The sequence below is a fragment of the Mesoplodon mirus genome (genome assembly GCF_964341445.2).
Source record: "Mesoplodon mirus genome assembly, chromosome: 18".
NCBI lineage: Eukaryota > Metazoa > Chordata > Mammalia > Artiodactyla > Ziphiidae > Mesoplodon > Mesoplodon mirus.
The window spans coordinates 8,609,278-8,624,365 of NC_138994.1; the positions used below are offsets into that span (position 1 = coordinate 8,609,278).

General features: G+C 45.2%; 1 protein-coding gene across 4 annotated transcripts; it reads left to right on the top strand.

Annotated features, from left to right (window-relative positions):
- Window positions 1–480: 480 nt before the first annotated feature.
- LOC309793887 (ADP-ribosylation factor 2) lies at window positions 481–13,636 on the top strand. 4 transcript variants are annotated; one of them, XM_082604696.1, is made up of 5 exons: window positions 481–614; window positions 3,213–3,379; window positions 6,338–6,448; window positions 10,055–10,179; window positions 12,095–13,636. In XM_082604696.1, the coding sequence occupies exons 2-5, from the start codon at window positions 3,232–3,234 to the stop codon at window positions 12,254–12,256; spliced, it is 546 nt and encodes a 181-aa protein (XP_082460822.1). In that variant the 5' UTR covers window positions 481–614; window positions 3,213–3,231; the 3' UTR covers window positions 12,257–13,636. The 4 variants fall into 4 exon arrangements, with proteins under 4 accessions (XP_082460822.1, XP_082460823.1, XP_082460824.1 ...); XM_082604697.1 differs by lacking the exon at window positions 481–614 and adding an exon at window positions 621–935; XM_082604698.1 differs by lacking the exon at window positions 481–614 and adding an exon at window positions 662–682.
- Window positions 13,637–15,088: the final 1,452 nt, after the last annotated feature.

Below are 15,088 nucleotides of genomic sequence, written 5' to 3' on the forward strand. Positions count from 1 at the left end.
GAAAATCTGTTCAAAAGCAGGGCGGCTGTCTAGCTTCAGACTGAACAGGAAACCTTCCTTATGCCTAATTTCGGTGTCGGTGTCTGGATGTTTCCCACATAAAACAACGCCCCAAACTAGTTTCTACTTTTAGCTCAACCTCAGCAAATTTCCTTAAATAGCACTATGAGCTTGGCCCCGCCCACATGCCCCTACCCAGTTGGTCTGAATGGGGTTAGTTCAATCCTTTGAATTTTTCCGAGTTGATTGGAGCAAACCGGAAATCTTTTTACTTTTTTGATTGGTCGCGCACAGCCTAGGGGCGGGGCATATGGGTGTGTCTCGCCAGGACCCCGTGAGCTGTCATTGGAAGACGAAGCCGGCATTTCCAGAGCTTCGTGCCGTCGCCTAGGTCGCGAGGGGCGGGTCTCCTCCCTCCCCGGCTCCTATTGCCCTTTGCATTGGCCAGATTTGTTGTCACTCATGGAACCTCGCGCTCACTGGTACAAAAGCTCCAAGGGGCGACGGGTGATTGGTTGGTTACTGTTCCCGCCCCACGCCTGTCGCCATTTCGCAGAGAGGATCGGAAATCCTAAAGGCCGCGGTATTGGTATCCGTGGTCAGTTTGGGGACCGGTGAGTCGCGTACTGGGGAGAGAGGGTTGCGGCACTCTAGGCCTGGCTGGATTTCCGCACCTTCAGAGGTCGGGAAGCTAGAGAGCAGCGGGTGGCTTGCAGAAAGGGGTCTTATCCCTTCTCCGCCCTCGTGTAGGCCAGGGGCTGCGGGGATAGAAAGAGGCTTGGCTCGTCCGTCGCTGGGCCCTGCGCTCTCCCCGGGGCCCGGAGGTCGAGAGGAAGCGGCCTGGCGGCTGAGCAGAAAGGACACTCGGACGCCTTCCCCGGGGACCCAGCGCGCGTGCCTGCCCGCTGCGCACGCCCACTTGGCCACCCGCTCTGGTTCGTGTCCTGGAGATCTCCACGCAGTTCTCCCTGACAGTTGGTGCTTGTGGTAGGGAAGGGTGAGCGTACCAAAGAGGCGCCAGGGTCGCCGGCGTCTTCCAGAGGGTCTCTAGCAGCGCAGCGGGCTCTGGGCGCCTCTGGCAGATGAGTAGGAAAAAGAGGAAAAGAGAAGCAGAAGGGAGAACCTTGGAGGTGTACTGTAGTTGGGAGGAGGAATCAAGTATTTGCTTCATAGGACATCTAAGTGGGAAGTACCTTCCCTCCCCCAGAATGTTCCTCACTGTTTTTTTCTCATCTGTGAGATTTATCTTTTTTCGGAAACGAAAATAAGGAATCTTTAGTTTTGTCGCCCAACAAGATTTTGAGTGCCATAGTGCAATGGACTTCTATATACTTTCTATATGGCCCTTCTATGAATGATTAAAACATTCATCATTATTCTTTGGTTGCAGCAGCTCCCCGGTACCTAGTTTATGGACAGGATAAACACTCTGCTCCTTTTCTCAGGTCGTAGAATAAAAAGGTGTGTGCTTGGACATCATCCATGAAGTTAAGCTACTGTAGGACACAGGTGAATTTCAGAGGTGGAACTTGGTGACCTCCCCTCTGAGGTCCCTAAGGTCCCGATGAATGGGAGATGGGCTGTCCCTGTTCTGCCTTAACCCTGCTCTGCTCAGGAATAAAGTTTTCCTATGGTTAGCAGTTTAAAGGGAAACAAGGATTTTTTATTTCTCTTTGAAGAATCTTTGTAGACTTCCAGGAGCAAGGTTAGGGTTGTAGACAGTACTACTTTTTTTTTTTTTTTTTTTTTTTTTTTTGCGGTACGCGGGCCTCTCACTGTTGTGACCTCTCCCGTTGCGGAGCACAGGCTCCGGACGCGCAGGCTCAGCGGCCATGGCTCACGGGCCCAGCCGCTCCGCGGCATGTGGGATCTTCCCGGACTGGGGCACGAACCTGTGTCCCCTTCATCGGCAGGCGGACTCAACCACTGCGCCACCAGAGATGCCCGACAGTACTATTTTTAAGTCTTTAATTAGAATGTCAAGTTCACACTTCAAATAGGCTGATCTGTTAAAATTAAAGACGTAGAATAAATTTCTGCAGAGCTAATCTGTCTTTTAAGATTTTTTTTACTTATTTTTGGCTGTGTTGGGTCTTCATTGCTGTGTGCAGGCTTTTCGCTAGTTGCAGCGAGCGGGGGGGCTACTCTTCGTTGCGGTGCTCGGGCTTCTCATTGTGGTGGTTTCTTTTGTTGCAGAGCACGGGCTCTAGGTGCGCGGGCTTCAGTAGTTGTGGCACGTGGGCTCAGTAGTTGTGGCGCATGGGCTTAGTTGCTCCTTGGCATGTAGGATCTTCCCACACCAGGGCTGGAACCCGTGTTCCCTGCATTGGCAAGCGCATTCCTAACCAGTGCGCCACCAGGGAAGTCCCTAATCTGTCTTTACTATTGCCTTCCTTTATAGAATCTATCATGCACCCTACTGAAAAATATTGAGTATTTATGCGGTTAGACGTCAATATAGTGATTACCTTTTGGGGAGTAATGATTGGGAAGGGGCACAAGGAGATCTGGCTCGCTGGTAATCATCTTTTTTTGATTTGGTTCATGACATTTCCCTGAACTGTACGTTATCATTTATGTTTATATGTGTGTGAATTGTTTCCAAAACAGCTAAAAATAATCAAGAGTAAGGTGATGGTCGACACTGGGTGCTATGGTATCTCCTCTACTCTTTGTCTAGTTAATTTCTCTGCTAGCAGTGCCGTTTCCCAGTGCTGTATTTCCTCACCTCTGAAGTTTTTTAGGTTCTTTTCTGGGTCTCGATACTGTCTGCTAGCCAAAGGCAACTACTGAATTTCTAAAAGGTGCTGATATTTAACCTGCCTTAAAGACTTTGCTTCACATCGTGTAAAATAAACTGGTGGTTCTCCGCTTCCTGAGTTCTCATTTCAGAAGTGTTAGTTGTGTCTGTTATGACATTGCTTTCATACTTAAGATGACTAAAGCCTGCCACCATTGAGACTGTGCTTCACATATCCCACTTGGATGCTGCAGCGGAAAAGAGAATTTTTTGGCAAGGTATCAAAAGGCTTAGTTGAGTTTCCCTTTGAAAACAAGGTACTCTATTCCTTACTGGCCAAACTATAAAAATTGTTCAGTATTTACTAGGAGCCACCTCTAATGGAGACTTGTATTTCATGTATATATCTTGTATTTATGTTTCTGTATCTCTGCAAAGAACAATGACTTGACTTGCCTTTCTTTTCCTTCAGGTCACAGAATTCAGTTACAATGGGGAACGTTTTTGAAAAACTGTTTAAAAGTCTATTTGGGAAAAAAGAGATGCGGATTCTTATGGTGGGTTTGGATGCCGCTGGAAAAACCACCATCTTGTATAAATTGAAGCTGGGAGAGATTGTGACTACCATCCCTACGATAGGTATGTTAACGACCTATGACAAGACCAGTTTACACTTTAGTATGTTATACTTTTGCATACTTCTTGCATTATTGAATTTTTGGGGGGAAAATCTTGTCCGCCCCAAGAGCGGTTTTGAGGCCAAAACCAGGTAATATACAATTTCCTAATTGCTCCCTGGCATCTCTGGCACAGTGCTAGGTTTACAGGGGAGTCATATGAACACATTTAGGTAGAACAAGTTTAACCCTATGTGCTTGGCAAAAAAAAAAAAAGATAATGATTATTAAAATCCATCTTTCTTCCAGCTGGCCTTTCTAAGTGGAAGCATCTCTCCATACCAAGTATGTTCCTAGTGTTTAAAGATGTAGTATGATTTTTTTTTGAGCTGGTGATCAAGTGAAGAATCTGATTTGTTCAAATGCTGGAGGACTATCTGGCGGTGTAGTTATTCCTACGAACCAGCACTGTGTTTTGTCAGCTATTTAAGACTTTTGCAAAGGCAGGGTTTTGTTTTTTGTTTTTTTACAAATTTATTTATTTTATTTATTTATTTTTGGCTGCATTGGGTCTTTGTTGCTGTGTGCAGGCTTTCTCTAGTTGCAGCGAGCGGGGGCTACTCTTCATTGTGGTGCACAGCCTTATCACTGTGGTGGCTTCTTTTCTTGCGGAGCACAGGCTCTAGGCGCTCAGGCCTCAGTAGTTGTGGCTTGCGGGCTCTAGAGCGCAGGCTCAGTAGTTGTGGCGCACGGGCTTAGTTGCTCTGCAGCGTGTGGGATCTTCCCAGACCAGGGCTCAAACCCATGTCCCCTGAAGTGGCAGGCGGACTCTTAACCGCTGCACCACCACAGAAGCCCCTCAAAGGCAGTTTTGACAGAACTTAGTCTGTGCCTCATCAGCTGCCTCCAGATCCAAACTCCTGAGCAAGAATAGCCTCCCCAGGATGGCATGTGAATGTCAGTCGTGTTCCGAATGTTGGATTAGGCACAGGAACCAACCGATCAACTTCCAACTCGGGCAGTAGCTTCAGAGATCGCAGCACTTAAAGGAAGAGGAAACCAGATGGAGAAAGTGTTCATACCCATAATTTTAAAAATGTTATTAGTCCAAAATGAAAATAGCATAGTTACTTGGTTTTCTCCAATTATAAAAATAATTCATGCTTCCATAATGTCATACATACAAAAAAAATCTAAACAAGTGTTGAAAAACACGGTGACTTTGGTGAATATCTTTGTAAAGTCATATGCAGGCTGTCTTCCAACTTACTCTGCATTAAACAATGTGTTTGGATCTCTTTCTATGTCATTTCCTCTCTGTGGAATGCTTTCCTGCCTTCTTTTTTACCCCCCTCCTCCCTTTATGTAGCTAATGCCGGCTCATTCTTTCCGTCTCAGTTTAAGCATCATTTCTCAGGGTCGCCTTTCCTGATCCCTTGGATGGGTTTTCCCCTGTTGTAAGTTTCCATAGCAACCTGAACTTCTTAGTAACTCTGAGCACATTTGTCATTGCTTGCTCACTGTCTCTCTTCCAAAAGTGTGAATAAGAGCAAGAATCATGTCTGCCTTGTTCACCACTGTCCCCAGGCGCCTAACAAAATGCGTGACACATAATAGATGTCCAGGAAATATTTGGTGAATGAATTGAATACTGATTTTGTGGTAGATTGTTAAACTAATGGCGCCCAATGAATCATGCCCCTCAGTAGCCATACCCCTGTGCGGTCCCCTTCCACAGTGGTGCTGAGCTTGGCCACGTGACTTGCTTTGGCCAAGGGCACATCAGCAAATGTGATTCACACAAAGATTTGATAAGTGCTGTGTCTTGGGGTTGAGGAAGCTCAGTGCTCCTTGGGAATAAAAAGACCACCTGGAGAGAGAGAAGTCCAGCCTAGCCCCCAAAGGACTCAACAGTTGAATGCATCTACAAGAGGAAGCCCAGGCAACCCACAGAATTGGGTAGGGGGGAAAATCATTGTTCTAAGCCACTATGTTTGGGGGCTTAAATAATAATCAGTACAGATCAACATCAAATTTTAGTAACTAGATAGTATTCCATTATGTGGCTCTATGTTTAACAAATTTCCAGTGATGGATGTTTAGGTTATGTGCAACAGTTCTATGTAAATGATTTTGAACTAAGCATCATTTAAAGATCAGTCAGATGTGGCTGAGCTCACTAAAGAGACTGAGAAGGTACAGCCATGGAAACAGAAGAAAAATGGGAAGCCAGGGAAGAGTTTCAAGGAGGGAGTGAGCAGTAGTGTCAGATATAAAATCAAATCACATAAGAACTGGAAAGCATTTGTCAGATTTATTGACATGGTGACCTTGCTGACCTTGGCGAAACCAGCGAAACATGGTAAAGTAGAACTAAGGTGTATTGGGTGAGAGGTGACAAGGTTGGCACAGTGAAGGTAGCTAGACGTCTTAGAGAAGTTTGACTTTAAAAGGGAAAATAGAGGGTGGTAGCGCGTGAAGGTGTGGAGCCATCTTTTTTGAGAGATGCAAAAGACTTAAACAGGTTGGAGATTTTGAAGGTTCCAGACAGCGTGGGTGAATTGGATCCAGCACATGGGGGGATGGGATTGGCATTAGCTAGTTGCCCCCTTCCATTGCTCCAAGAGGGAGGGAGAAATGGGTGGGTGAAGATGTAGTTGGGTTTCTACAACGTGTGGTGGGAAGCGGAAGCAGTCCCATTGATGGCTTCTGTTTGCTCTGAAGTATGCAGGAAGAGCTGCTGGCAGGGGAGGGGAGGTGTGAGGAGCGGGGCTGGAGGGAGTGGAGAAGGCTGGAGACACCTGTCACAATGCATGGGGGAGAAAGCTGACTAACACGTTCTGTTTTGTACGCTATGGATCTTTGACTGGCAAGCTGCTTCGTAAATGAAAAGTACTGTCCAAATGTTGGCTGAAATTATTTTGAATGGTTGAACCAGCAGAAGTCTTCATGAAACACTTTCTCCATCTTCCCAATTTAGGTTTCAACGTGGAGACGGTAGAATATAAAAACATCAGCTTCACAGTCTGGGATGTTGGTGGCCAGGACAAAATCAGACCTTTGTGGCGACATTATTTCCAGAACACACAAGGTAAAGATTATCCAGTTCTAGCCTTGCAACCATTTCTGTTAAACGCACCTAAAAGGTCGATGCTTGAAGCAAAACCTTGTGGTGCGCTGCTTTATTGGGACTGTCAGTCATTCCTTCTTTTCTGCTGACCCACTTAAACTTACTGGGGAGGTTTCTTTTTGAGAAGTGGTCCCTGCCTTCCTTGAAAAAGCACTTGGGCTTTAATGCCTTATATAGGAGTCTCCTCTTAATCCAGAACAGTTAGAAGATGGTTGTTCTAATGAATGTCATCTTTTGGTTAATTGAAAGTTGTATGTGCCTTTGATGAAGTACCAATTTTGGAAGAACTTGAATTCAGTACACTCTTTTAAACCTGTGGAGAATATTTGAAAATCATTCCTGTGGAGAGAAAGAAATGAACAGGGATGGCTGGAATCCCAAATCCCAGCATCCTGTGTGGCCACAGTGCCTCCCCTACTGCGCTGTTATTCTACAAGTGCTTGAATAAGCATGAATATCCCAGATCATTACCTTAATTCCTTATCACTGGTTTCTTAAAATTTGGGGTTTTAACGTGTCCCAGTCCCCCATCAACCTATTTGAGTTTTTTTCATTGATTATATTTTGGATAAATGATACCTTACAGAGTATCACCTGTCAGGATATCCGTAAGCTGTTCATATAGTTTTTACACCTGATTCTCAGGTAGAATCCTAACCACCTGGCATCTACATACTCATTTCAGAATTTATTTGGACTCTTTTAATTTTTTTTTTTTTTTTTTTTTTTTTTGCGGTACGCGGGCCTCTCACTGTTGTGGCCTCTCCCGTTGCGGAGCACAGGCTCCGGACGCGCAGGCTCAGCGGCCATGGCTCACAGGCCCAGCCGCTCCGCGGCATGTGGGATCTTCCCGGACCGGGGCACGAACCCGTGTCCTCTGCATTGGCAGGCGGACTCCCAACCACTGCACCACCAGGGAAGCCCTGGACTCTTTTAATTTTGAAGATTCTACTACCTATGGTGTTTTCATTGCATGTGTTTCATGGTAAAGACCCATATTTGTTGATCTTTTCAGACCAAATACCCGAGTCGACTGTCCCTTTATATTATGTATCATTATTTTAGCTATTACCTTTAACACTTAACTCTATTTATAGTTATTTCCTTAGCCTATAGATTTAGAATGTCTTTCCTCAGAATAGTGCATTTATCTTTTCTTTTTCCAGTTTCGTTAGTGGAAAATTTAAGCAAAAAAGGAAGAGGATACATAACAAATCCCCAGGTACTCATCACCCAGCTTCAACAGTTATCACCGTTTTGCCCAGAGTGTGTTACAGCAAATGCCAGACATGATGCCTTTTACTCATACGTCCTTCAGTGTTTATTTCAAACTGATAAAGACTTTTTAAAAACATAATCTCCATATATTATCACACTTCCAAAATTAACATTCTTTCTTTAATATCTGGTACCCAGTCCTTATTCAGATTTTTCCAGTTGTATCAAATACGTCCTTTTCACATTTGATTTGTTTGCGAAGGAATCAAAGTTTACACGTTGCCTTTCATTGCTATGTCTCTTTAGTCGTCTGCTGCTCTCCAACAGTTTATCCCTCCATTTTTTTCTGTCATTCCATCTGAGTCTATTAAGCTGAAATCCTTCTAAACAAAGAATCCCTTCATCAAATATTTGCTTTCTCTGAAATATAGTTTATATAAGAAAGGCAGGAAAAATATTTAATTCTTTCCCTTCATTGATTTTTAGAGAAACAACTCGATACCCTAGCAACCTTCCATGATGACTCTTAGATTTTTATGTCTTTGTGTTTCAATCCGTTGCAGACAATACGCTTTTTGATACTCAGAGTGTCCACTTAACCTGGATTGGCACTTGCCATATTGGTCAAACTATTGTAATTCCTCTCCAGTGGTAAAAGTAGAAAATGTGGGTTTGAACCACAGCTCTGCTATGAAACCTTGGGAGAGTTAGGTAATCTTTCCTGTCTCGATTTCCTCATCTGTAAAATGGAGATGAATACCTACTGTGCCGGATCATTTGGCTTGAATGAGATTAATTTTATAAAATGCTTAGTTCTGTGGTTGGAAGGTAGTGGGCACTCAGGAGCCTGTATTAGTCTGGGTTCTCCAGAAAAACAGAACCAGTATGATGGATGGCTATCCATACATGTTTGCACATATGTTTTTGTGTATATATATATATATGTGTGTGTGTATGTGATTTCTTATAAGGAATTGGCTTATGTGGTAAGGGAGGCTGAGGAGTCCTGGGATCTGCCGTTGGCAGAGGCTGGAAACCTGGGAGAGCTGATGATTAAGTTCCAGTCCAAAGGCAGAAGACACATATCCCAGCTCCAAGATGAGTGAACTCTTTCGTCCTCTCTTTTGTTCTAATCAGGCCTTCATTGGATTGGACTAGAGCACACTGAGGAGTGCAGTCTGCTGTACTCAGTGTCCTGATTCAAATGTTCATCTCATCCAGAAACACCCTCCCACACACACCCAGAATACTGTTTGACCAACTGTCTGGGCACCCTCAGCTGCTGTCATTACTGTTGATCCAGCCTAGGATCAAGTTAGTTCTTTTGGCAGCCACTTCCCATTTGTGTCTCACAGAAGGCTTATTGTCAGCTCACCATCCAGTTGTTACGACCATTAATGTCACGTGGACTACTGCTAAGAGAGTCTTTTGCATCCTGTGTCTGGAGTGTGTGCTGGATCCCTCCTGGGCACCTCCTCTGAGATCCTATTGGCCCCGCCTCTGCCTCCAGCCAATGTGGCAGTGACCAGATCTGTGCAGGTTTCAGCCACCTTTGCTCAGATACAGTGTGGTGGTCCCTTTCTCTGACCTGTCTTTTGCTTCCTGGGATTCCTCTGCTGCTGTATAGTGTGGGATGCTGCGAAGACTTCTGACACCAACTACCTGGGGTTGGGCCGTACGTCACAGGTTAAGGGCACAAGACTCCCTCACTGCAGCCACCAGGTGGAAATTCGGGGCTCCCCAGACCACCCTCACTTTTTTCCAGCTGTCTGCAAATTTGGCAGTTCCAAATATCCCCTCAGGTTCAATATTCATTAAAACAACTCACAGGACTCAGGGGAGCGCTATACTTAACGATTACAGTTCTGTTATAGCAAAAGGATACAAATGAACCAGCCAAAGGAAGAGATGCGTAGGGCAAGATCTGGGAGGTACCACACAAAGCTTGCATCATCATCTTCCCATGGGGTCAGAGTGCATTACCCTTCTGGCACATCGCTGCGTGACATACGCAGAGCATTGCCAACCAGGGAAGCTTATCTGAACTTGGATGTCCATAGATTTTTATTGGGTCTTCATCATGTAGGCATGATGTAGAAATGAAGTGATTAAAAATAAGCCTAACCTTTTCTCTCTCTATTCTTGTTATTGTTAATCTGGTGAAGGGCTATGATGCCTCTGAAAAAGGCTAGTTGGGTGTACAGGAGGCTTCCCAACTCTAAAGATTATATATCCTGTATTGATTGCTTTCAGTGAAACCACACGTGTAAGCAGGGAGAAGCTGTAAGGACGTATAAACAGCTGCCTTCCCAGGTTCAGATTACTAACACGCTTGTGCCTTTTTTCCAGGTCTGATTTTTGTGGTCGACAGTAATGACAGAGAGCGGGTCAATGAAGCCCGTGAAGAACTAACCAGAATGTTAGCCGAAGATGAGCTCAGAGATGCAGTTTTATTGGTGTTTGTAAATAAACAGGTATGTCGCTGGCTTTCTGAATCCTGGGACTGAAAAGTACTGCCAGCTGCTCACTTAAAAATAGAGATATTTAATTAGCTGCCTTAAAAATAGATATTTAATTAGCTGCCTGCCTTCCTCTCTCCCGTCCCTAGCCTTTCTCTCCACCTCTTTGTTAGCATATGTCTTACATTCATTCACTCGCTCAACAAATATCGACTGAGCATTTACTAAGATCTAGGCATTGTTTTAGGTATTGGTGATATAGATATAGCAGTAAACCAGACAGACGAAAATCCCTGTGTTCACGGAGTTTATGTTCTAGTGGGAGGAGAGTCAGTCAATAAACCACAGGTAATATGTCTGGGGGGAGTGTCGTGGAGGCGGGGGGCAGGTGCGGGGAAGGACTAGAATGCCTCTCTGATAAGATGCCATCTGATAAGATGACGCCTGAAGGCCAGCAGGAAGGCAGCCAGTGCAGCTGGGACGGGACTGGGGGTGGGGGGAAGCAAAGGAGGAGATGAGGTTGGATCATCTGGGGCCTATCCTTGGGGGAACTCGGCTTCTTTGTAACTATAACCAAAAGCAGTAAAAGAGGAGTAGGAGGAGGGTGTGGAACCGTCCAGCCTCAGGAAGCTGAACTAAGCGTGGAAAAGAAGGCAGAATCCTGCGGAATGCACCAGCCTGAGATAAACCAGGGTCACGTTTTGACGTGTGTCCCCGCACTTTCTCCTCCACGAGTCCATTCGTTATGTAATCGAGATCGTACTGTTTTGACAGTGTTGCATCCTGTTTTGTCACTTTATTGAAGGCATTTTCTCGTGTCATCTAGCCCTTTGTAAACATGGTTTTAAATGGTGGGTGGATCATCATTCACTCAGCCATTAGATTCGATGTCAGTTTGAAGTTCACTAGTGAACACAACGGACTTTCATAAAAGAAAATGACATTTGTTCTTTTTAATTATAAAAACAGAACATGCTCATGGTATAAATATGCAGACAGTTCACAGTATCAAGTGAAACATTCTAGCCGCACTCTTCAGGGTAGAACATGGTTAAATGTCTTATATTTCTTTCCAGAGATAAAACTTTCTGTGCCTATATGAGCAGTTATATGATTGTATTCATATTTAAATTCTGGAGATCATATTCTGCATTCTGTTTTGTAACCTGCTTCTTCGCTTAGCATATCTTTGATGTCCTTCCAAATCATTGCATCTAGATCTACCTTGTTCTTTAATGCTAATTTATTCAAATTTGGTTTGAGCTTACTATGTGCTAGGCACAGTTCTAGGCACTTGGAATACATCAGAGAATAAGATAGAGATTCCTGCCCTGGTAAAGTTTGCATTCTAGTTACGAGAGGCAGATAGTAAACACACTAAGTAAGTCAATTTTATAATATAGTAACTTGTGGTGAGGGCTGTAGGTAGAGCAGGACAGTTAGGAGGGGTCACGGGGGCTCAGGTCACGAAGGCCTTGCAGAGCATCCTGAGGACTCGGGCTGTTACCCCGAGAGAGACGGAGATGTCACAGGGTTTTGATAGAAGAATGTCTTGATCTGACTTTCACTGACTGCCGGGTTGTGTTTAGACTTTTGGGAGCAAGAGCAGAAGCTTGGAGACCAACTTGGAAGTAATTTCAGTAAAACCCAAGTGAGAAGTGATGGTGGTGGGATCCGGGTATAGCTGTGCAGGTGGTGAGAAGTGGTCAGATTCTGGATGTATTTTGAGGGTAGAGCTGGTGGAGTTTGTGAGAGGAGAGAGAGAGAGAGAGAAAAAAAAAATTAAGGATGATTTCAAGGTTTGGAGCCTGAGCCACTGGGAGCCTAGAGATAAGACTGGGGGTTAAGGGCAGGTGTTGGGGGAAGAGCATAATGTTCCATTATGAGGATATAACATTGATCAACTGACTTTTGAATATTCTCTCTCAAGGATCTTCCCAATGCTATGAACGCAGCAGAGATAAAGGACAAGCTTGGCTTACATTCCCTCCGCCAGAGAAGCTGGTACGTTCAGGCTACTTGTGCCACCAGTGGAGATGGGCTTTACGAAGGCCTGGACTGGCTCTCCAACCAGCTCAAAATCCAGAAGTGACAGGCAGCGCTGCGCTCCCTGTGCGTCGTGTCAAAGTCAGCTGGCCTCTGCTGTGTGCGTGTGTGCGTGTGAGGGGCTGAGTGTGGGCACGTGGCCGGGCGTGGGAGCAGCTTTCCCACATGGTGCCTTATACGCCCTCTAAGGAAACCAGTCCTACATGGTAGGACCATGTGTTACATTTTATATGCCACCTTCCATTTCTATAGCTTTGGTGACCAGTTTTGCAGTCGACGGAGGAGTCCCGAGGGCTCCCTGGTGCCCGATAGCCAGAGTGGTCTCCGTGGTGGGAGGAAGGGGGAGGGCGGGCCATGGACTGACTTCCTCTGTGTGGTTCCAGTCCAGGTCTGGGGTCTCTGCACACCTGGGGGTCCTTTCGTGAAAAGGAAGGAACTGTCTTTCTTTCCCATCACTGCCAGAGCTAAGCAGCTCACTTTTCAGTGCTTTAAAGCAAATGATCCTCCAAGACAAAAAGGCCCTTGCTTACCGCAGATGTTAAGTTGTTGTTAAGATGTTAAGTTGTTAAGATCTGAGCTTAAGTTATTTTCTAGCCCAGACACCCTGGTTTAATGTACTTCATTGGGAGGAATCAGTGATCTTTTTTCTTTAGAAAACCACCCCCCGTAACACTAGACCCCGTAACAGTAGAAATCATCTAGTCCTTCCCTTCCTAGCCCAGCTTGCAGTTTAGCTTAGCTGTGTTCCCAGAACCACACACACCTGTGAGTTCTGAGAGTTTGTGAGAGAATCAAGAGGTTCATTTGGGGAACGAGACTCCCAGCAGCCGAGTTGGTTGGTGCTAAATTTCGCTGTGAAGGAATGTCTCGTCCAGACCACTCTCCGTGGCACTGACGCCCTCTTCTGGTTGGCAATAATGTCTTCCGTGGAAACGTGCTTTATGTTGTCCTCAACATAGTAACAATGGCCTGGAAATGAGCTGGATTCACTCAATAGTCTAGAGCTGTTTTACCCAGACAGCTGTTGGCCACATTTGTACCTAAGCTGTTCCACTACTACCTTTTAGAATTCCTTTTTCAGAAAAACAATCTTCATTTCAGATTACAGAGGAGGAGAATGTAAGATGAATTTTAACAAAAGTAAACCTTGTTTACTGATTAACAATGAAGTTGCTCTTACTAGGAAGAAATTTCATGCCATGATAAATGTGGAGTTTTTTCCTTAAAACATTGACTTTAAAGAATGTTCCTTGCAATACTGGCAATGAAGTCCAGGTTTGATTTTTAACCATGGAGTTAAGTCCTGAGAAAGATTTAGATTGTACGCCTCAAATTGGCAGGGACTGTGTCTTAGACTTCTCTGTTTATGCTTAGTACCGCGTATGTGGTACAGTGCTGTGCCTCATTAAACACTTGTTGACTGGTTGGACAGTAAAGAACTTTTCCTGGAGGAGGAGAGGACAGCCATGTGCTTCTGGATGTCTCGAGCTACTACTTTAAAATCCCTTTCCCTCTGCATCTTAGCAGACTTGCTCTTGAAAACTCCCAGGGCACTTGTACAAAAGGCAGAGCCCGCAGAGGCGCTGTCTCGGCCCTTCTGCTTCAGCAGTGCTCCCCATTCTTACCTTACATGACACTTTCAACTACTGTCTTTCTCTTTCTGTGAATTTGGAGCTGGTCATTTGGGGTTTATGGGGGGGGCACTTCAGTGTAGTGGGTTTGAGCGAAGACTTGGGTCCCTGAAAGCCATGTTCACATCCCAGCCGTGTCCTCACTAGCTGCTTGGCCTCAGGCCTGTTACTCTTTGACTCCATATCTCTGAGCCTCAGTTTGCTTAACTGTTAAATGAGAATAATACCTACCTCATAGGGTTGTGAGACCTTTGTATGCCTTGCCTGGTGTTTCCCTGGGGATATCTTGATGTCTAAGGTGTGAATAGCAGTGCTGGCCACAAACTGATCGGTATTATTTACAGGAACAGTGAAGTGGGATGGGATGGGGGGCTCTGTTTAATCTTTCTCACTCTATTCACCTAATCCTGCTGAATCCTCTGTCTTTTTCTAACCATAGGAAGTGCTAATAAGACCATTTGGGATGCTTGTTTAAAAAACCATATTGCTGTGTCCCACACGCACTGTTTTTCTTTTTTTTTTTTAAGTGTGATTTTTAGCATATTCACAGAGTTGTGTGACCACCCTACTCATTGTTCATCACCCCCAAAAGAAACCCTGGATCCATGAGCATCCAATGCCTATTCCTCCCTTCCCCATGGCCCCCCTGGCCACCACTAATTTACTTCCTATTTCTATGGATTCACCTATTCTGGGCATGTGAGGGGCCTGGGGAGCTGGTGGGGGCTTTGGGAAGTGCTGAGGTGCTGTTGGCCTGAACACAGCTTCAGTCCTGAGGCATCAGCCTGATGACAGATGAGGCAGGGCCCCAGGGAACAGACTGCCCCAGAGTTAGGTGACTGGAAGAGGGAGAGAGGTGCTGCTAATAATTATGCAGGGACGTGGGGCATGAAAGGGGATGTATGGTTGCCCTATCAATCAGAATGGCGGGAGCTCTGAATCTGGAATCAAAGGCCAAGGCTGAAATTCGAGCTCTGCTCGTTCACTAGCTGGATTCAACTGGACTCAACCTCTGACTCCCAGTTTCCTTGCCTGGAAAGGAAGTTCCCAGGCTTACCTGGGGTACAGCTCTGTGTGAATACCAAGAATATGGGGATAATGGCGGGGAGGTCCATGAGTCAGTTCTATATATCGTGGGTCATGTAATTTGATCTATTTAAAATGCCTTAACAGGCTGAGAATATTTGCATGTGAGTTTCTGAAGACAGGTAGCTTTATACTCCTGTGGAGGTAGATTTCAAGAGAAA

What these genes read in the sequence shown, in the direction of transcription:
- LOC309793887 (XM_082604696.1), top strand. Translation starts at nt 3,232, where the DNA reads ATGGGGAACGTTTTTGAAAAACTGTTTAAAAGTCTATTTGGGAAAAAA. An exon ending in GACTACCATCCCTACGATAG is followed by an intron (nt 3,380 to 6,337) that starts GTATGTTAACGA and finishes TTCCCAATTTAG; the next exon opens with GTTTCAACGTGGAGACGGTA. An exon ending in TGGTGTTTGTAAATAAACAG is followed by an intron (nt 10,180 to 12,094) that starts GTATGTCGCTGG and finishes TTCTCTCTCAAG; the next exon opens with GATCTTCCCAATGCTATGAA.